This window comes from Acinonyx jubatus, chromosome B2, assembly GCF_027475565.1.
Source record: "Acinonyx jubatus isolate Ajub_Pintada_27869175 chromosome B2, VMU_Ajub_asm_v1.0, whole genome shotgun sequence".
Taxonomy (NCBI): Eukaryota; Metazoa; Chordata; class Mammalia; order Carnivora; family Felidae; genus Acinonyx; species Acinonyx jubatus.
In genome coordinates, this window is record NC_069385.1 from 138,228,364 (window position 1) to 138,249,112 (window position 20,749).

The window sequence follows — 20,749 nt, forward strand, 5'->3', positions numbered from 1 at the left end:
AGGGAGACACGGAATCCGAAGCAGGCTCCAGGCCCTGAGCTGTCAGCACAGAGCCCGATGTGGGGCTCCAACCCACAGACTGTGAGACCATGACCTGAGCAGAAGCTGGATGCCTAACCGAGTGAGCCACCCAGGCACCCTGACTACGTCTCATTCTTGACTTCTTCAGAAAGGCTACTGTGAGCCATGGAGATTTTTGTTCTGTCTGCTGCAGGTGTCGCGCTGGTCAGTTCAGAAGTCGTGGGACTCAGCACAGCCCCCTCCGTACTCTGGAGGTGCCCTGTCGTCAGAGGCCTCTTCTTCCATGATACGTCACAGACACGACACGGGGAGGAGACTGATGGAAGCACAGGCTGAATCCCGGATCTGTCGCCGTCCCACTGACCCACCCCTCTGACCTCGGTTTTCCATCATCAAACACCTCATACGTAACAGCAGCACCTATGGCATCCGCTGCTGTGAGGATTAAGCAAGATGCTATGTTTCAAATGCTGGGAACCGTGCCTCGTACAGTTGGCTGTTACTATTGAATATTGGCTGTTACTATTACCCTTCAAGCTATGGAGACACGTATATATACGTACCAATACGGGAAATTAGATCTGAAGCTAATTGGCAGGGTTATTAAAGACAAACAACCGATGTTTTAAAATCTGAATTAGACAGTCTGTATTCTAACACACACACGCACACACAGACACACACACACAATCTGTACCAATTAAATACAATAAAGTTGAAAGGGGATATAAATTACAGTTTTTCTTTTTCTTTTTAAACAGACAATAGTAGAATACTACAGTCGGCTCACTATACACAAAAGTCATCAACAGCAGCTTTTCATTAAAGTCTCCAAAATCTTACTCATTGACTGATGCTAAGAACTGAAAAGAAAAACTTAGAGAATGTACACATTCTCTCTCTCCCACAACACATTTATTGCTGTACATCCACACCGATTTTACAGGCATCTACAGAACGAGCGCAAAAAGTACTTCTGTAAAAATTTCCACATGCGTAATCCTTCGACGTCTCCGTTACCAGGAGAACCCTGCCAATGAAGACGTGGACAGCAGGATCACCTGCATTCTATCATCTGCTGCGAGCACGGTGAAGCGGGCACCTGTGAACTTAATAGCTCATCCCATGCCTTCAGTGTTTCCCAGAATTTAAGTAAAATTAACAACAGCAAAACCACACGACGAAAGCTACCGATCCAAAACGAAAAACCACAAAAAGACAAAAATCAACATCCCCTCCCCTCCCCAAACCCAACTCCAGGCATGTCCTTGTGTTCTCTTAACAGTAATACTGCTCTCTGAATTCCCCCTGCCGGCCAGGCCGAACCACAACCCTGGGGTAAGGAAGGCTGGAGTCGGAGCCCCAGGCATTGTCAACAGTTACCCTACAACATCGCACCAGCAGGCAGTGGCCGGGTGGAAGACTAAGGAATATAGCTGTGAGATTTTTCAGTGTGCTTTATGAAACAGGACACAGAACAGCTACATGTGGCCTGGTAGCCAAGAGGAGTGTGGCACCAAACTCACAGTCAGACATATATGTACACACAAAACGAGGGGACAGCAGAAATGTTCAGTCTTATGTAAGTTCTTTGGTTGTAAAGAACGGCATTCTGTAACCTTTCCTGCAAAGAGGGATTCGCAACCTCATTCTTAGGCAATCAGGTCTTTTTCATCTGCTCATGTATAAGAGATTACCTAAGTGGTTTTGTAACCAAATCCAGTACCTTATGATTTTCTAGAAACCACTCATATCTGCATTTTCGTGTGCAGTCTTGTCTGTCTCCAAACAGACATACTATAGATATACATTTCATATACATCATATATATTATTTATAAAAAAAAAAGAGCATGGACTCCAGATTCTACAGTAAGAACTGATTAAAATTGTACAAGAATAAAGTTCGCTTGAATCTGTGGAGGTTTCTACACAGTGGGTGTGTGTAGTAATAAGTGCAAACAAAAATACTGCCACTTAATTCAATCCAGGATTTTCGGTTCTCTGGCTTTCCGGAAAAAGCAGAGGCTGCCGATTCCCCCGAGTGACAAAGTGCCAGCTTCTCCCAGCTCGGGAGGAGAAGGCAGGTGGCCCACGAAGCGCTTGGCTTCTCCACGCTGGTCTGGGGTCCCCGGCTGGGCCGCAGCATGTTTTACAGATGGGGCTGGTGCTTTCATGAGGCAGACCGCAACGAAGATGCTGTGGCCTGCGGGGAGGCGCTGGCTGCTTTCACCGAGTGCTCGCGCTGCCCTGGAATGCAGACCCTGGTGAGTTCGAGCTCCTGATCCCCGCCCCCCTCCCCCCAATGCCAACACACACACACACACACACACACGCACACACACACACACACACACCCCACGTACACACAGGGCCCATTCACAGCCAGACATCACCCACTCAAGGGGCTCTCCCTGAAGGGACCCACAGGATCCACTTTATTATGGAATCCTGTTCTAGGATTCACACTAGACAAAGGAGAAACCTTGCCCCGAAGTGAAGCTTCCAGCAAAAGTGATGACAGAAAGAAGACCCAAAGTTAAAGTAAAAAAGTGTTGTCACAACTTACTAAAACCAAAGAGTATTACAAAAACACTAAAGCAATAAAAAACAAAAACAAAAACACAGGGGCACCTGGGTGGCTCAGTCAGTTAAGCGTCTGACTTCAGCCTAGGTCATGATCTTGCTGTTTCCGAGTTCGAGCCCCACATCGAGCTCTGTGCTGACAGCTCAGAGCCTGGAACCTGTTTCGGATTCTGTATCTCCCTCTCTCTCTCTGCCCCTTCCCCACTCACACTCTGTCTCTCTCAAAAATAAACATTAAAAAAATTAAAACAAATCACCATAATCCCATGTTACTCTGATACAACAAATATTTTTGTAAATTCCACTTCTATTGTTTTTATTAAAAAAACCTTTTTTTTAAAAATGTTTATTTTTGTCACAGAGAGAGAGAGAGAGAGAAACAGAGTGTGAGTGGGGGAGGGGCAGAGAGAGAGGGAGACACAGAATCCGAAGCAGGCTCCAGGCTTGGAGCTGTCAGCACAGAGCCCGATGCGGGGCTTGAACTCAACGAACCGTGAGATCACGACTTGAGCCAAAGTCGGACGCCCAACTGACTGAGCCACCCAGGCGCCCCTGTAAATTCCACTTTTAAAAGGCAGGATCTTTGGCAGGAACACACTATTGTGGAGCCTCTGAAAACAAAAATCAGGTCCTGTTCCCGTTTGTTGGTTCTATGTAATCCAATCAGTGGAACAAGGGGGAAGGATTGTTGTCTCCTCCTCTTCTGTAAGCCCGCGGCCACCCCCTATTATCACTGCAGCAGAGGGGTCTCTGAAGACAGACCCCCCCCTCTGCACTGCACTGAAGCAGCGAGTCAGCAGAGGAGAGCAGTGGCTCCTGGGAACCTGAATTTTGAAGAGGCACCCTCAATACCTCTCAGGAAGTCTGCTGCACACTTAGGTTTGAGAAGCATTAGAATTAGCCCTTGGACTTCACGGAGGAAGGACCGAAAGGCTGATCCAGGCCAGCAATGCAGATTCTGCCTGAAGACCAGAGCAAAGGAAGCCAAAGGCTCTTAAACAAACGGGTCGTTGTTTCATGGGCAAAGAACAGTAACAAGTAACTTTATTCTTAGTCTTATGTTGGGGGAAAAAAGTGTTTTGTTTTTATTGCAAAAAATCACCGTCTGGGTTTTGCAGTTCATTTAGGAGTATGCTGTGTAAGTGATTACACACTGAAATGTTAAGGGCTAGTATGAAAAGGGGGTAAAGCTTGTCGGGGGGGGGTGGGGAAAGCCACCAAACCAGAATAACTTCCTCAGCAAAGCCAAGACCAATGGCATCATATCTTTCTAGATTATTTTTCTAGTTCTGTCTGCTCTTTGTTTTGCTAAGTTCTGGCCCTCCCATACCCCTCACTCAGCTGCAGTGGGGGTGTGGGACCAAAACAGTGACCCTGGATGGAAAGAAATGGTGGCTCTCAGGAGCCCAGCCCCCAGAAGTGGATAATCTCTTATTTATATAATTTGCTATTTTCCTTACGAGTGTTAGCAAACATCCACTCTGTTCCATTAGTTTAGGAATTAAACTAAAAAATTAAACTATTAAACTATAAAATTAAACATTATAACCAACCTGGTCACTTCCAAAGCCCAAACTTCAACTCCTCTGGGAATTCACCTATACTTCCCCCAAACATGCTTTTACCTATGGGCACTAAATGACGGTTTTTTAAATCAATTCTACTATGCATGCCTCCCTTCCCCCACGCCCCTTTTTAACACCTCTGAAATTGGGATGTGTCTTACACATTTACTAATGTAATGTGGTTTCATTGGAAGTATTTTTTGCAGTGATACATAAAATAATGGTTTATCTAGTAATTACAGAAATCACAGATTTCACGAAATACAGTAGATGCTACCTGAATGCCTTGGGATAGCCAGTAATTAGACATCTCAGGGAACGGAATATGAGACTGAATGATCTTTAGTCATGTGAATGCTTAATTCGTCACCAACCCACATGCCTGTTAGAAAGGCCACTGGTCCAGGGCACCTGGGTGGCTCAGTTGGTTAAGCATCCAACTTCAGGTCAGGTCATGATCTCGTGAGATCATGGGTCATGGGTTCAAGCTCCAAGAAGGGCTCTGTGCTGACATTGCGGAGCCTGGAGCCTGCTTCAGATTCTCTCTCTCTCTCTCTCTCTCTCTCTCTCTCTCTCTCCCTCTCCCTCTCCCTGCCCCTTCCCCACTCATGCTCTGTGTCTCTCTCTCTCTCAAAAATAAATAAAAAATAGATTAATTAACCTAAAGAAGTTATACAAAAAAAAGCCACTGGTCACATATATTCCATCGTCCATCGGACACTGCACAGAGCCAGCTGGGCAGCAGTGAGTTTGCGCTCCAGCGGGCCCATCTTCCCCGTCAGAAGCATCTGAGTGAACCTCTCCTACTAAGTCCTGTGGTGAAGCACCTCTGGGGGTCGGTGCACAATCAGGCAGGCTCCCCAACAGTACAGAACACAGAGGACTGCCTCTGGAATTTATTACCTGTTCATTCTCTGCTGAGGAATGCAGCTGGGCAGGGCCCTGTGGCCCATCTGAGATACTCTTCCTGTCCATTTTATTGGGTAGGTTTCTTCTACTTGAAAGCTCTCCAGAAGAATCCGTCAATCCGTCAAAATCTTTCCCATCAGACACACCCATAAACTCTGTGAAAGAATGGTCCTCAAGGATATCTGTGGTGTGCTCTATGGTCACTTCCCTGGGGCAAAATTCTCTGACTGGTTGGCCATTTCGGCTGGAGCAGGCATCCTGCCCTGAACAGGAGCCAGTCCTACAGAGGGATTTGGAGTTTTTCTCAGGGATGCTTTGGGGTGATGGGCTCCCTTTGGCTAAGGCACTGTTTTCCTTGAGTGGCACCATAATTATCTTCTCTTTAAGCAAGCCTCTTTCTAGTTCTGTCAACTCTTTGTTTGAGGACGGCCTGAAATCATGCCCAAGGGACGGTCCGTAATGCTCACTGGAGTCTGTATCCTTTGTCTGAATGGCTAGCTGGTCCGAGCTGTCACTGGAAGGGACCGCCATGTCGGACAGAGTGGCATTGGAGGCACTGTGGGAAAAGTAGCCGCTGGTAATACTGCTGGTGGTAGGGCTACGGGACACTTCTTTCTCCAGGACCCTTGAGTTCACCAAATCTACTTTCGAAGAAAACCACTCCCTATTCTCCAAGCTGGCATTGTAAACACTGAAGTCTGCAAACTCCACGGGCACGTAAGGCTGTGAACTTATCAGCTTCCTGTTAAGAGCTTCCAGATCATTTTCCTCCTCCTCAGAGTCCTATAGTAATGAAGCAAAAGTCACTCATTAGCTCCTTATGGCGACTTTATTGTTGAGACAAGTTTTAAATACATTCCTATTAAAGGCATTCACATGTGTAGTGTTCCTGAGTTTGGTTAAATCTTGTCACCTACGGTGGACCCAAGTAAAATACTCTCAGAGATCCGTGAGCAAAAACCCACCTAATACGTAGGAGATTTATTTATTCTGCGCTCACTCCCTGCTAATTAGAAATGTTTCCTTCCCTGGTTTAAGTGCAGTGGACTCTTAATTCATTTTAATTGATGATTAGTTTTCAGTTGTGATGATTTCCCTTTGCTAATTAAATGAGGAGAGGGACAGCCGGGGGCAGAGAAGACGTGCCGCTTCGTTTGTTCTTACAATCCTTGCTTTGGGAAGCCAAGTGCAGGTAAGCAAGGTAATTTGCATAAGGTTTCTGAGCTATTTTACGGGGAGGGAGGGCAGTAAAATAAAGATCCCAACAATGAAAGGGCCAACGAACATGATTTCAACACCCATTCCTGGTGTTACACTAAACGCTGTAAGGTTGTAAAATACTAACAGTTGGTCTAACGATGAACGCTTTTTAGGGTTTTGGAGAAGCGTGGATAGAGGATTTGGCCAGAGATGAGGAAGGTACTGAGATTTAAATGAAAATCTCCTTTGTCAAGTAGCTTTAGAATTCTGTTTGTGAAGACTGGTATATATGCAGAAGTGGGTATTCTCCATTTCCCAGTCTGTCTCTTTTGTATTTGATGGAAACCAACATAAAACGTGTAGATGTAAATGACAAGGAGCGCCTGGCTGGCTCAGTCAGTAGAGCATGCAGTTCTTGATCTTGGGGTCATGAGTGCAAGCCCCACGTTGGATGTAGAGCTTTTAAAAAGAAAAAAAAATGATAACACAATCTAGTCATTTCTAATTAACCTCATAAACAAATATTCCTCTTCTCTGAAAACATGCCTTTCATTCTACGAGTATTCATCAAGCATCCACTGTATGCCAGTCATTGTCCCAAGAACTGGGAATACTAACATCGAACAAAACCAGGCATGGTTCCTGCCCTCATGGAGTTAGGATTTTGGGTCCTTGCTCTTAGAACTATCCTGGACCCTGTTTTGGTGGATGGAAATTTCATTCAGTATAAAAGCAAGGAGACTGTAAAAACCTGGAACCAAAACGTTAACCTTACTCATTAAAGTATCATTTCAAAAGGTTGAGGAGAGAGAGGGGATAGGGAAGGGGAAGAAGAACATGCTTGAAGGATATGGGAGATGGCAGTTCACAAATTAACATAAATTTCATGGACTGAATTTTACAATAATAATTTCTTTTGCGTAAGATGCTAAATGGCTAAATCAATACCTTAATAGTCTTGAGTGCTTCTTAGTTGTTTTTTTTTTCTTTTTACTTGAGATTATTACATTTTATTGATACAAAGGATACTTAGGCCACATCACCAAAAAAAATTATGACAACATCAGTAGTGCCTTTTAAGTTAAATGACAATTTGGAAATGTTTAAAAACATATGGTCGCTTTTCCTTGACATATATGATTAAGAATATATCTTTTTATCAAAATGTAAAATGCCATCTGGCAGAAGTAACAATTATTTTATTGGCCTTATACATTAAATTAATTCACTGTACTTTAAAGAGGAAATATTTTCCTATTTTTCCTTTTTCTTGTGCTAGATCTATATTTATTTATATATTTATTATATATATACATATATATAATATATATAAAATACTCAAAAGCTGTATAACTCAAAAATTATAATTAGGTATAACAATTAAAATTGATTTTAAATTTTGAACAGAAAACAATGTGTTTCTTAAATTCTTTCCAAACATTTCTTTAAAATTCAAATGGCAACAGCCCTTTTAGCAAACCTCTCAGGTTCAGAAGATACCAAATGAGCAGGGAAGTTTCTCTCTGAGTGTTCCTTAGATTTTAAAATAACTTGAATATAAATTATACAAAAGCATCAGCTGTCTTAATTCCATGGCTATTAATCAAAGGTGAGGGATACCTGAGTGGCTCAGTTGGTTGAGCGTCCAACTTTGGCTCAGGTCATGATCTCGAAGTTGGTGAGTTTGAGCCCAGAATCAGGCTCTGCACTGACAGCACAGAGCCTGCTCAGGATTCATTCTCTCCCTCGCTCTCTGCCCCTCCCCCACTTGCACTTTCTCTCTCAAAAACAAATAAACTAAAAAAACAAAAAAACCCAAAAAACAAAGGTGAATGAGTATCAAATATCACTGGTAAAAATTCCAGAAAATTAGCAAAACAAAATTTTTGGCAACACTAATATCGCCACCTTATTTTAGGTTACATTCTAAATCAAGTAGCATTATTAAAAAAGGGGGAGGGGGGAATGTTTGGAAAGGAGCAAAGATTAGACAGAATTCAATCAGCGGCTTTTGCCCGTATTTTATTGATTCTCTACTTGACATGTTTATTTGTTTTTTTCTTTTAATTTTTTTAAGTTTATTTATTTTGAGAGAGCGAGAGCGTGAGAGAGTGAGAGTGCGCGTGATCAGGGAAGGGACAGAGAGAGAGGGAAAGAGAAAATCTCAAGCAGGCTCTTCAGTGTCAACACAGAGCCTCATGTGGGGCTCCATCTCATGAACCATGAGATCATGACCTGACCCAAGATCAAGAGTTGGTTGTTTTCTTTTTTTTTTAATTTATTTTTTTAATGTTTATTTTTGAGAGAGAGCATGTGTGCACACGCAAGCCTGAACAGGGGAGGGCAGAGAAGAGAGGGAGACACAGAATCTGAAGCAGGTTCCAGGCTCTGAGCTGTCAGCACAGAGACTGACATGGGGCTAGAACCCACGAACCATGGGATCATGATCTGAGCCAAAGTCAGATGCTTAATCAACTGAGCCACCCAGGCTCCCCAAAAGTCAGATGCTTAACTGACTGAGCCATCCAGATGTCCCTCTACTTGACATGTTTAGACTCAAAATTGAATTTCTAGTGTTTGTATCCTTAGATTTCTTTCTTTCTTTTTTTTGTAAGTAAGCTCTACACCCAATGTGGGGCTCAAACTCACGACCCCAAAATCAAGAGTTGCATTCTTTACTGACTGAGCCACCCAAGTGCCTCCCCCAACCTTTATATTTCCTTTTGACTGAAGCTGGCAAAGAAATATAATTCCCCAAGCCCCGGAATCTCTGATGCAATTAATTACTGAAAAGTTAGTTGTTGAAAAGAAAACCAAATCTTAATATGAGAATTAGTAACTTGGAGCCCTTTTTATGCCTGAAGTTATGTCTTCTCAAGACCGAGGAAAGGCCTGTCACCCTAAAACACAACTTTGCTGAATGAAATATTCAATCATAGTTTACTGTGTAGAAACAGGTACACATTTATCAAACTCACAAAGATAAAAAGTTATTCCTAAAGGACTAGAAGGAGCTTTATAAAACTGAAGAGTCTACAAAACCACCAAGAGATTAAGTTCAAATAGGGATCAGTCCATAGTGTTGCACCTGGGATGGGACTGGGGGAGGGGAATGACCCAAAGAGAGAGGCTAGAGGAGTTGGGGCAAGTTATTTCAAAAATGAAAAAGAAAACTCAGTAGAGATTAAACATTTCCCAACATGTAAACCAGACTGAAGGCTTATTGAGTTATTGCCTTCAAGGAGAAAAAACAGGACTTAAAATTGGCTTAAACTGTGCCATAAGGGAATTTGGTTAGACAGACTTTCTACTCCAGAAATATTTATCGTTGTATCTTCAAGGAGACTAAGCTAAGCACCTTCCTACTATGTCTTAAGGACAAAAAGGTTTAAAATCCTGCCCAAAAGTGAAGCATGGAGTCAAGTTCTCAAGCCTCTCTATAGCTACAGTCTTCATTATTTGATTTTTGCAATTCAGTTCATGCAGCTGATATTTACCTATAGACAACATACCTTGACGTTTAAGAAGGGATCATAACCCACATTAAAGCAGTGACTCTTGGCAAGGAGTTTCACTTGATCAAAGTCACTTTTACTTCCCACGTGGAATGGGGTCTCTGTTGTCCACACAGGGAGATGGTCTCTTTTCAGAAGGACTGTATCAGCCTAGGGCCCCAGTACTTCTGTCCATGGTACTAAAAGGCGGGCAGCCTTTTTTAGAAACAGCAGCAGCAGGGCAACTAAAACTGCACTATTTTGGGGGAGCATCTGGAGTCCTTGGGGTCAGCCCAATTGTGCTGAGGGATGACGGGGCCTTTGTTCTTATGCTGTCATTAACCGCGAGACTTTGGGCATGACCCTCATCTGTAAAACGGAGAAATAAACTATATGCTGTCTATGCAAGACCCAAGAGAGGGAGAAGTGATTTCCTTTCTAATCTTCTCTCTGCTTAATGTCTTAAAAAAAAGATAGACTCCAAAGGCATGTTGTTGCCTTTATGTTATTTAAACAAGACATGAAGTACATTTGTGTATCTTCCCAAATTGATCAGACAACACACTGTGCTGTAAGAATCAAGCCTCAGTAGGCTGAGTAGCTCAGTCTGTTAAGCATCCGCCTCTTGATTTTGGCTCACGTCATGATCTCACAGTTTGTGGGTTTGAGCCCCACGTCAGGCTCCGTACTGGTGGTGCAGAGCCTGCTTGGAATTCTCTCTCTCCCTGCCGCTCTCCTGCTTGCGTGCAAGCACTCTCTCTCAAAATAAATGAACTTAAAAAAATTTTTTTTAAATAAAAGAATCAAGGCTAGCTATATGTAACTACATTCTATTTGAAACTATCAGAAATTATTTCAAACTCCGTTGATGAGACCAAACCACTGAGTCACCCTCGGATTTTTCAAGAGTGTAAAAGGAAAGAGAGAGAATGGGAAACAAAAGGATAAAGCAGTGTATGTCCATTTGTAAGAGGAGAAATAAAATGAAAGCTTCCCGCAGAGAATTAGAACCTCAGATCAAGCAATACCCTTAAAATCTACCAGAACATCCTGGAAAAGCCAGAACTATCTGAAATAAATCAAGCAGTTCAATAGTTTCAGAGATGAAGAGGCAGAGACAGATTTCTTTCTCTTTTTTTTTTTTTATTAAAAAAACTTTTTAAAAAAAGTTTTATTTATTTAAATAGTTTCTACATCCAATGTGGGGCTCAAAGTCATGACCCCAAGATTAGGAGTCGTATGCTCTTCTGACTAAGCAGCCAAGAACCCCTCTTTCTCTTAAAAAAAAAATATATATATATACACACATATATATATACACACATATATATACATATATATATGTATATATATGTGTGTATATATATATGTGTGTATATATATATATATGAGACAGAGGTGGGAAGGAGAGATCTCGAGTTGGGGAGGAGCAGAGAGAGAGGGAGAGAGAGAGAATCCCAAGCAGGCTCTGCACTGTCAGCATGGAACCCGATGCAGGGCTCGAACTCATGAACTGTGAAATCATGACCTGAGCCAAAGTTGGACGCTCAACTGATTGTGCCACCCAGGAACCCCTCTTTCTCCTTTTTTTAAAGATTTTGTCATTATTGTTTGGTGCCAGACTTCTAAGGAGAGTAGAGGTCATTCTCTCAAGTTTCCAGCAATAAAAATGGTACCCTCAAACCCTACTCAGTAGACTTCAAGGTGCATGCAACCACACAGAGGCTAAGTGCTGCTTGAGAGTTGCTGGGTTAAGAGAAGCCAGTTCCATCCTACCCTCTGCTAGCTAAAAGTCCTGAAATGGGTTTTATGTAAAAATAATACAAGGAAAGTAAAGAAAATAATGAAGAGGCAAACTCTATCAACAGTGAAACCATCTGCTGGGTAGTCCCAGAAGGGTCATCCAGCGGTCTCCTGATGGTGTGTTCTACCAGAATGGATTGTTACAAGAAGTTTAAATTTACTACCCATGCATCATGGTGGTAGGTTCCACATCATCCAACAGATCCAACCAGCCAGAGAGCCAGAGAGTTTGCAGGGGTCATGAGCTAGCTACTTGGCCTTTTCAGCCCATGCTGCAGCCTTATTAATTAAGCAGGGAGGTCAAGTAAGTGAATGAGCAACATATTAGGATTTAGAGATGTAGGGGCAGGTGTTGATGTTCACCCTCTTTTCCAGCAGGAACTATGGTGGAGACTTGGGACTGAGGGGCAGGGAGAACACAGAAGCAACGGTGGGGAGAGGGACAGAGGGGAGGGGGAAATGGTGCCTTTTCTTCTGTCCTCCACAGACAGGAGGAATGAGAAGGTCATTTCCTAAGGCCTGTGAGTTCTCCAAGCATGCAGGTGCATGGCCAACTGCATTCTGGGTTAAGTTCCTGTTAGGTTCACACAGTGAGCAGCAGGAGCCCATTTTAGAACCTTTAGAGGACCTCACACCCCGGAGTCTTTGGACCAGGTCTGACATGTGCAGCTGGAAAAGGAAACCTCCCACGGGCTGCCCACAGATCAGACTGTCCTCAGATGGAAACACCAACCAGCTCTGTCTTGTTCCAAGCTGCTTTACTTTTTCAAAGCCCAGGAAGCCACAGGAGAGTGAAAGCTCAGACACAAGAAAACTGTTTCCAGGTCTGGGAATACAGTTTGTTTTTTTATTTTATTTTTTTTAAGTTTATTTATTTTGAGAGAGCATGAGCAGGGGAGGAGCAGAGAGAGGGAGAGAGAGAATCCCAAGCAGGCTCCACACCGTCAGTGCAGAGCCTGATGCGGGGCTTGAACCCACAAACCGTGATATCATGACCTGAGCTGAAACCAAGTGTCAGACGCTTAACCGACTGAGCCGCCCAGGCACCCTACAGTTTGATTTTTAAATTGAGGTATCACATATAATCCCCCGTGCCGGGTATAACAGCGTCTTAAAAACGATTTGCAAATGTGTAATTTGAAAACCAAGAGCTGGGGAAGGGCATTTTACAGGCAGAGTTTCAACCTACCTGTGGCTGAAATACAGATAAGCCATCCCAAGAGCCAGCCTGACACTGAGGGGGTTGGGACCTATTTTGCCGCCTGAGGTGCTGAGGCGGTAACGGGGGCAGTGAGGGTTTGCAGCACGGCTTCAAGCTGCAGAATCAGCTTAGCGGGAGCATCAGGCGACACGAAAGGAGCTTTCAAACATCCCCATAGCTAAGTGCATGATTACTCACTGCAAGTAAGTGCAACTCCTCTAGGTAGATTAACTTCAGAATCTGGGCAGTATGCAGAGACACATTAGAAAGATCCAGAATCAGTTAAAGCGATCTCTTTGTTACCCTTTTCAAAGACTAGAATCAGTAAGAGTGCCTTTTCCCCTTTTTCTAAGCAAGTTGATACTAAACAAACAAACAAACAAACAAATAAATAAATAAATAAATAAATAAAATAGAGTGAACACTTAGAAGAACCAAAGGTCATGGCCACATTCATGCAACATTTCATTACCAGTGATCACACTGTTTTCTTAAAAAAAAAAAAAGAGAGAGAAAGACCCAATACATTATCTTAATTTCTTCTTAAAGGATTTGGATGATTGTCTGTGAAAGGGCCTTAAAACCCACCACCAGGCAATACGACAGAAATGGTTCTGGAACTTACAATCTTCTTCTCACGTTTGCTATTGTGCTCTAGTAGCATGTTGCTGCCATTGCTTCCCGAGGGCACAATGCAGCCAGGGTTATGTGGCTGAGGTGGAGGCATGCTCTGCAAAGGTTAAGACACACAGATGCATCACACACAGAAGACGCCGACAGCCGAAATACACGGTTAAGTACGTGCAAGTTAGCAAAGCAACACAAACACTTGTATTCCACAGGAGTAGTGCGGAGATTTCGCAGGCCGAAGTTAAAACCACTGAAGAAGTCTGACAAGACTACACAGACTAATGGCAAATAGCATAACTGGTTTTATCAAATTAAAAAAAAAAAAAAAAAAAGCCCATACTATTTTCCAAACACCGAGGGAACATCTTTCTCACATGGAACGTTAAAAAAAAATACTTTGAAAAGCCGTAAGCAGAAAGAAAATAACAGCAATAACAACACACAACAAGTTCCCCCGTGACGCTGGGTGACCCACACGTGTCTACACGCAGCGCCCAGCTTGTTAATGCACACTGTCGCTGCTCCCCAGGCAACACAATTCTGTTCTTGTTTACGCGGTACAGAGAACTCTGGCACTTACCTCCTGGCTTAGAAGAGGCCTCGATTCAAGAGCTATCCTTTTCTTATGCTCCTCTTTTACAGGCATCAGGGGTTTGAAAAACTTTGGCGGCTGGGGAGAGAATGCTTTAAAAGGACTGACTGTTAAGGCGTGAGGGTTCTCGGATGTACAACCTGGGAAGGACAGACAGGCATGAATTCACAGGCACAGAGCACTTTACCCAGCGCACAGGAAGCACAGTCATCACCTAGCCAGAGGAGGAGGATCTGGTGTAACAAAGAAATTAACATGCTGATATTTGGCTAACGATTCAGACAGATGTGGGCAAGAATGGAGATGTATCTACCGAGTCACAAAGAGTCATCAAAGGACTGGGCGGCATCGAAGAAAGCAGAACCTAAATTTTCTACCTTCTTTTCAAGATCCAGCTTGAAGCACCACCTATTAGCGATTTCAACTCATGCTGATTTTCCAATGCTCCGAATTCCTGGACGCTATTGTCCGTACATGCATTTGGGCTCTTTACCATTTATTATCTAATTTTCCATGTATCTCATTCCACAGTTAGAATTTAGGATCTAGAATGGTACCTTTTTGTATCTTTCACTGCATATAGCAAGTAGAGGCTCAATAAACATTCAACGAATGGATCCTGTATAAATTTTCTTGCAAGCCCCTTTTCTCCCAAGCCACCCTGGCTCCATATGGCTGAGGAACAATTCCTCTTTCCTGCTTTCACTCATTTCTGGCCGTTTAGGGCCTCTTTTCCTCCTCCTGTATTTTCTTCCCAATTCTCTGGTACAGTGTCATTTAGTAGGTAAAATATAAGCTGATTTACGTATTCAGAGAATGCTGTTCCTCTCAGGGCACTGGAAGATTACACAGTTAAGGAATAATGCTGTCACTGATCAACCTCATTTCTGGTGTCATTTTTGGAACTGCTCGGGGAATCAAAAATTTCTTGTAAAAATCTTTTGAGTACAAAAACCTCACACGGGTAGATAGTCTTTTGGTAAAGAATGAAGTCTAACCATAATGTAATAAGATTTGTGTGCATCTCAAAACTGACTTCAAATTCAGGAAATGATGTGGGAAAAAGGATTTGAAAATTCTAACGTGCTACACAAAAAGCCGATTATTATTATTATCTGGAAGATATACTGGCTACAAAGCAAAAAGAAATCAAATAAGTGAACGTGACATATTCTATTCAAGAAGACAGTTTAGAAACATCCAGCCCACTAAGAATTTCAGGTTCCTATCTTATTATATGCCACTTACAAAAGGATCCCCCCGCCCCATGCTTTTCCTAGAAATTATAAAGAAAGAACATGGAAAAACAATCTCACCACTACTTTCTTTACTCCTTCGAGGCGAATCCCTGGGTAAAGTTCCATAACAGGCTATATCTTGGTAACTGGAGCTGTAGTTAGACATGTCTAATTGGTTCTCTAACCAACCCTACAAGGAAAAGACATGGGTTAACTGCAATTCAGTTCCTTTAAAAATGAGAAATGAAGCCCAGAATTGAGTTTTGTTCTAATTTTTAAAGGCAGTATGTGCGCTTCTTTATTTTTATTGTAAAATATTTCCAACATATAGAAAAGTATGAATGGCTGAATAACATGACCAATGCTGTCATACCCAAGATACAGCTAGAGTGTTAATGTTAATCCTGTATCATGTTTGCTCAAGACTTAATAAAATCATTATGAACAGAGTAAAATCCCCTCCTGAACCTCTAAGGTCCCATTCATTTTCCTTCCTCCCCAGAGGCAGCCACTTTTATAAATTTGGTGCGTTATCTAGGATGACTGGGTAATTTAAAGACCACAATGAAACACTTTTCAGGGTGAAATGGTTCCACTGATAATTTTGCCTGGGTAGCAGGCATACACTGGGATTGCCCCAGACATACTAGGTGGTATGGTTACTCTACTCCATATGCCTGAGATTTAAAAGTATCAAACTGGCATAAGATATGGGTATACTAGAGAGAGAAAACTTGTATGTATCATATAAGTTTATTTAATCTTACTCCAACTTCTCAGGAGTTGGCTGCCGCTAAAGACTAGATTTTAAACTTCTTGAGGGCATAATCTGTGCTTCTATTCTTTGAATCACTTAGTCCCTGGCATAGGGACATATATACAATATATGTTCCAAGAAATATTTGCTGAGTAAGGTGATGTTGTAATATGTCCTTAATTTTAAATCCCCAATTTTACCTACTTGAAATAATTTTGATTTTGCTAGGGTAGATATAATACCTTCTTAAAGCATTGAGTTAGACCCGTTAACACACAGATATTCAATTATGTGTAGTATTAGCTTGATACGGCAAATATGCTAACTTACAACGTAACACTGAGTGCACAGCAATTTCATATCCACTATTTGAACTTGGAAATGGACATGTAGAGACAATAATCTGAATAAGATTGAGATAGGAAATCCTGAGATTTTCAAAACACCAGGATATCCTAAATTTTCAGACTTAGATTCTGTTAAGTGCACACCTTATCATCTTCATCAAAGCCGGAAAGGTCTGGTCGGCTGGAGGAGACCTGTAAGAGAGCAATGGTTTTATCAACGTAGTTCATATGTGTAACATAAACTACATATATAGAAATGTAGTGTCGCATTTACAATTGAAACCTGTATGACCTTCTCACGTCCCTCTTTATTCTGCAGTTAACAACTACCCTCAATTTGGGGTTTATTATTCCCACACCAGCTTCTATAGTTACTTATATACATAAAATGGATGTACACATAAAAATATATGCACATCTTATACATAAAAGTATTACTATATGCACACATAATGTATATCTTTTGCGTATTTTTATAATGAAAAAAAGTGGTATCTTACCATGGTCTTTTTAATTAGTCTTATAATTTATTTGTTCTATTCTGGATAGATATGTAGGCCACTTCCAATTTTTGTCAGTTACAAACTATAATGAAATAAATTATTGTTACGGTCCCTAAGTACCACTCTAGCTGTACCCCACAATGATTGACATGTATACAATTTCGGCATTATTTAGTTCTAAATATATCCTATGTTTCTTTTTAAGTCTGTTTATTTATTTAAGTAATCCCTACATCCAACGTGGGGCTTGAATTCATGACTGCGAGATCAAGAGTCACGTGTTCTACCGACTGAGCCAGCCAGCCAGGCGTCCCCATCCTATGTTTCTATGAGACGCTCTAGAAGTTATACTAAGGCATGGAAACCCTGGGCTGCAGATAAGGTTTGTGTGCCTTCCACTTGCTCTTCCATAGCAATTTTAGGGTCAGCTTATGAAATCCTATAGGAGATTATGTGGGAAATTTATAGATCAGTTTAAGGAGATGTGCCAACTCTTTGACACTGTGTGCTTCCATCAATGAACACAGTCTGTCTCTCCACGAATTTAGGCTTCATTTATGGTGATAACTGCATTGAGATTTTCTGTCTTCTTGATTCGGTTTTTGTAGGAAAATTCCATTTTGTTGAAGCTTTTACATTTACTGGTATAACGTTATTCATGGTTTGCTCTTAATGCTGTCTAAATCTCCATTCTGTTTCTAGTGATATGTCCATTTTTATTTCCAATAATATTTGAATTATTCTCCCAATATTTTTTCTTCCCCAATGAAACTTAAGTAGAAGTCAGTGCATTTGACCAGTCTTTCCAAAAGTCTGCTTTCCAGCTTTGTTGATTCCATTGTTAGTTTTCTATTTCATACACCTATGTTCTAATCTTTATTATTTCCTTCTTTATTAGGATTCTGCTCTAGCATTTATTATTACCTTAACATTTTTTTATTCTGATTTTGTTTAATTTAAAAATTATCTATCCATAAATATTTCTCTGTGAATCTGTAAAAAATACAGAATTCCTCCTCCCTTTAAAAAAACAATAACCACAAGGGCACCTGGATGACTCGGTCAGAAGAGCACGTGACTCTTGATCTTGGGGTCATGAGTTTGATTAAAAAAAACAAAACAAACATAAACATAATACCATTATCACATCTTAAAAAAATTAAGGGATTCCTAAATAGTATCAGATATCTTCCAGTGTTCAAATGTCTCATAAACATTTTCGATGAACTCTGAATCAGGATCACAACAATTTGTACATCGCAATCAGAGGGTGTATTTTGTCTCTTAGGGGTTTTCCCTTTTCTAGGTCATTTGTTCCCATAAAGTTTCCCTCTTGCTGAGTCCCCATTGTGTCATTTAACATTCTCTTCTGTCCCCTGTAACTACTTAGCAGTTAGATTCAGAATCTTAGAGCAGGATCATTTTTTAGGGGGCTGGAGGTGGACAGAATACATCATAGGGGGTCTGTCTACACCCTTGTAGCATAGATGTTTCCCTCGTTGTTTTTCACTCTTCTTTTTTTTTTTTTATTTTTTTTTTTTAATATTTATTTATTTTTGAGACAGAGAGAGACAGAGCATGAACGGGGGAGGGGCAGAGAGAGAGGGAGACACAATTGGAAGCAGGCTCCAGGCTCTGAGCCATCAGCCCAGAGCCCGACGCGGGGCTCGAACTCACGGACCGCGAGATCGTGACCTGAGCTGAAGTCGGACGCTTAACCGACTGAGCCACCCAGGCGGCCCTCACTCTTCTTTTTAATACAAGAGCCATACATCCCTAATAGTAGCTCACTGTTCTTTCATTTTCCCTACTGTCTAGTATTCGGCTCTGTAAGCGGAGTAACAGGGAATTCAGAGCCCAGTTTCTGTCTAACTACCACTTCCAACCACATCCCACAAGTACTGGTACATGTACCCATTTTTATTATCATTTTGTTCTAAATACATCCTGATTTCCATTACGCTCTCTTCTTTGATACCTAAAACTTAATTAAAAGACCATTTTTTTTTTCAATTTACACATTTAGAAAATACAGAAATACACATCGTTTCGACCCCACCCTCCCTCCCAAATTTACAAGAGCTGGAATCTTTATTGTGCCCCACTCATTTCTTTTTGCTTAACCTACCCAAAATGCTTTTCATAAATAAAACCAAGAAAACTGCTGAATTAATTTATGTTGTGGATTTTTTACATACGTAGTATGAGGCTCCCATTATCAGTTTCTAATAACTGCACTGTGGTCAGAAGTAACCTGTACAAAAACGATTATGTGGGGGGCGCCTGGGTGGCTCAGTCGGTTGAGCGACCGACTTCGGCTCAGGTCATGATCTCATGGTTTGTGAGTTCAAGCCCTGCATCGGGCTCTGTGCTGACAGCTCAGAGCCTGGAGCCTGCTTCCGATTCTGTGTCTCCCTTTCTCTCTCTGCCCCTCCCCCACTCATGTTCTGTCTCTGTCTCAGAAATAAACATTAAAAAAAAAATTTAAAAAAAAACGATTATAGGGATTGTCTGGGGCTGCATTGTGGCCTGCCGTATGACAACTTTTATCAATGTCCGCCATGTTTTCAATCACTTCCAGGCAATTCTGGAGAGGAGGAAGGCAAGGATGCTGTGCTTTTCCTTGGCAGGATCTTACACCCTGCTGCTTCTGGAAAAGAGACTGCTTTGCAACTGTCCATGCCCTAGTCTGTCCTTTCTTCCCATGACAGTGTTCCCCTGCACTAGAAGCAGTTTCTGTCAACTGGATTTTCCAGATGAACTGGTTGGGGAACAGAATCCAGTGGTCAGGGGAGAGACCAGGAACTAGAGGAGTGTCTACATGAAGGTGCCTGGAGCCCTGTCACACTGATGGGCAGCCCAGCAGAATCCACCAGGGCAGCTTGAACAGGGCATAGAAACGGACTCACGAGCAGCAGCCAGGATTTTTAGCTGTCTCTACCATCCTTAAACCAACTACATGCATTTATGTCTCAAGAAACTTCTTTCAAGGACATAACTCTATGACCAGGAATCCGTAAGATCCCACTAAAGGCTCAGTCATGTGACCATACCAGCGCTCTCTGCTGTGGTTCCCTAGGAGAGGACAGGCTTGGTGCTGCGGGATGCCCACACCTCCTGTGGGAGGCCCACAGGGCCTACTCCCGCCTGACTCCAGACCCCTTACGCACCGCCCCCACATCCTGACACACGGCCAGGACTCAGCAGAGCCTCACTCAGCAGGGTGCACTTACATTGTGAACGTTTGGCGTGCTTAGGCTCCTCCGGAGATGCCGAGCTTTCGTGGACAGTGCTTCTTTGACCGTGACCGCCTGTAAAATTTCACGATAGCATTTATTTTTTTTTCCTTCTGATAACAAAAATAACATACATTTAGTGTGGAATGTTTAGAAAATATAGAAATACGCATCGTTTTGACCCCACACTCCCTCCCAAATTTACAAGAGCTGGGATCTTTATTGTACCCCACTCATTTCTTTTTCCTTAACCTACCAAAAATGCCTGTCATAAATAAAACCAAGAAAACTGCTGAACTGATTTATGTTGTGGATTTTTTACATAGGTAGGCAGAGAAAACGCAGAGGTACCCGTAAGTATAGATGTCATTTGCAAAACCACAGTCAACTTTTATGCTGTTTGTACTTTATTCATGCAGCAATTTTGGTGGGACTCCCACTAAAGGAAGGGTTTTCTGCCAGATGCCAATCTTTTTTTTTTTTTTTTAATTATTAAAAAAATTTTTTTTTTTTTAACGTTTATTTATTTTTGAGACAGAGAGAGACAGAGCATGAACCGGGGAGGGTCAGAGAGAGAGGGAGGCACAGAATCTGAAACAGGCTCCAGGCTCTGAGCTGTCAGCACAGAGCCTGACGCGGGGCTCGAACTCACGGACCGCGAGATTGTG

At 42.1% G+C, this 20,749-nt stretch overlaps 1 protein-coding gene across 9 annotated transcripts in view; it reads right to left on the reverse strand.

Moving 5' to 3' along the window:
* Positions 1-914: 914 nt before the first annotated feature.
* Positions 915-20,749, reverse strand: part of KIF13A (kinesin family member 13A) — a 212,938-nt gene continuing 193,103 nt past the window's right edge. For 5 of the 9 annotated variants that reach the window (XM_027040378.2, XM_027040377.2, XM_027040374.2 and 2 more), the window contains 7 exons: positions 20,079-20,156; positions 16,487-16,534; positions 15,317-15,428; positions 13,989-14,140; positions 13,404-13,508; positions 5,075-5,863; positions 915-2,270 (listed from right to left, as the gene is read on the reverse strand). In XM_027040378.2, the coding sequence (XP_026896179.1) occupies positions 2,250-2,270; positions 5,075-5,863; positions 13,404-13,508; positions 13,989-14,140; positions 15,317-15,428; positions 16,487-16,534; positions 20,079-20,156 (1,305 nt within the window). In that variant the 3' untranslated portion in view covers positions 915-2,249. Of the gene's footprint in view, positions 2,271-5,074; positions 5,864-12,976; positions 13,019-13,403; positions 13,509-13,988; positions 14,141-15,316; positions 15,429-16,486; positions 16,535-20,078; positions 20,157-20,749 lie in introns of all 9 variants that reach the window. The other 4 variants (XM_027040380.2, XM_027040379.2, XM_027040376.2 and 1 more) reach the window with 2 other exon arrangements.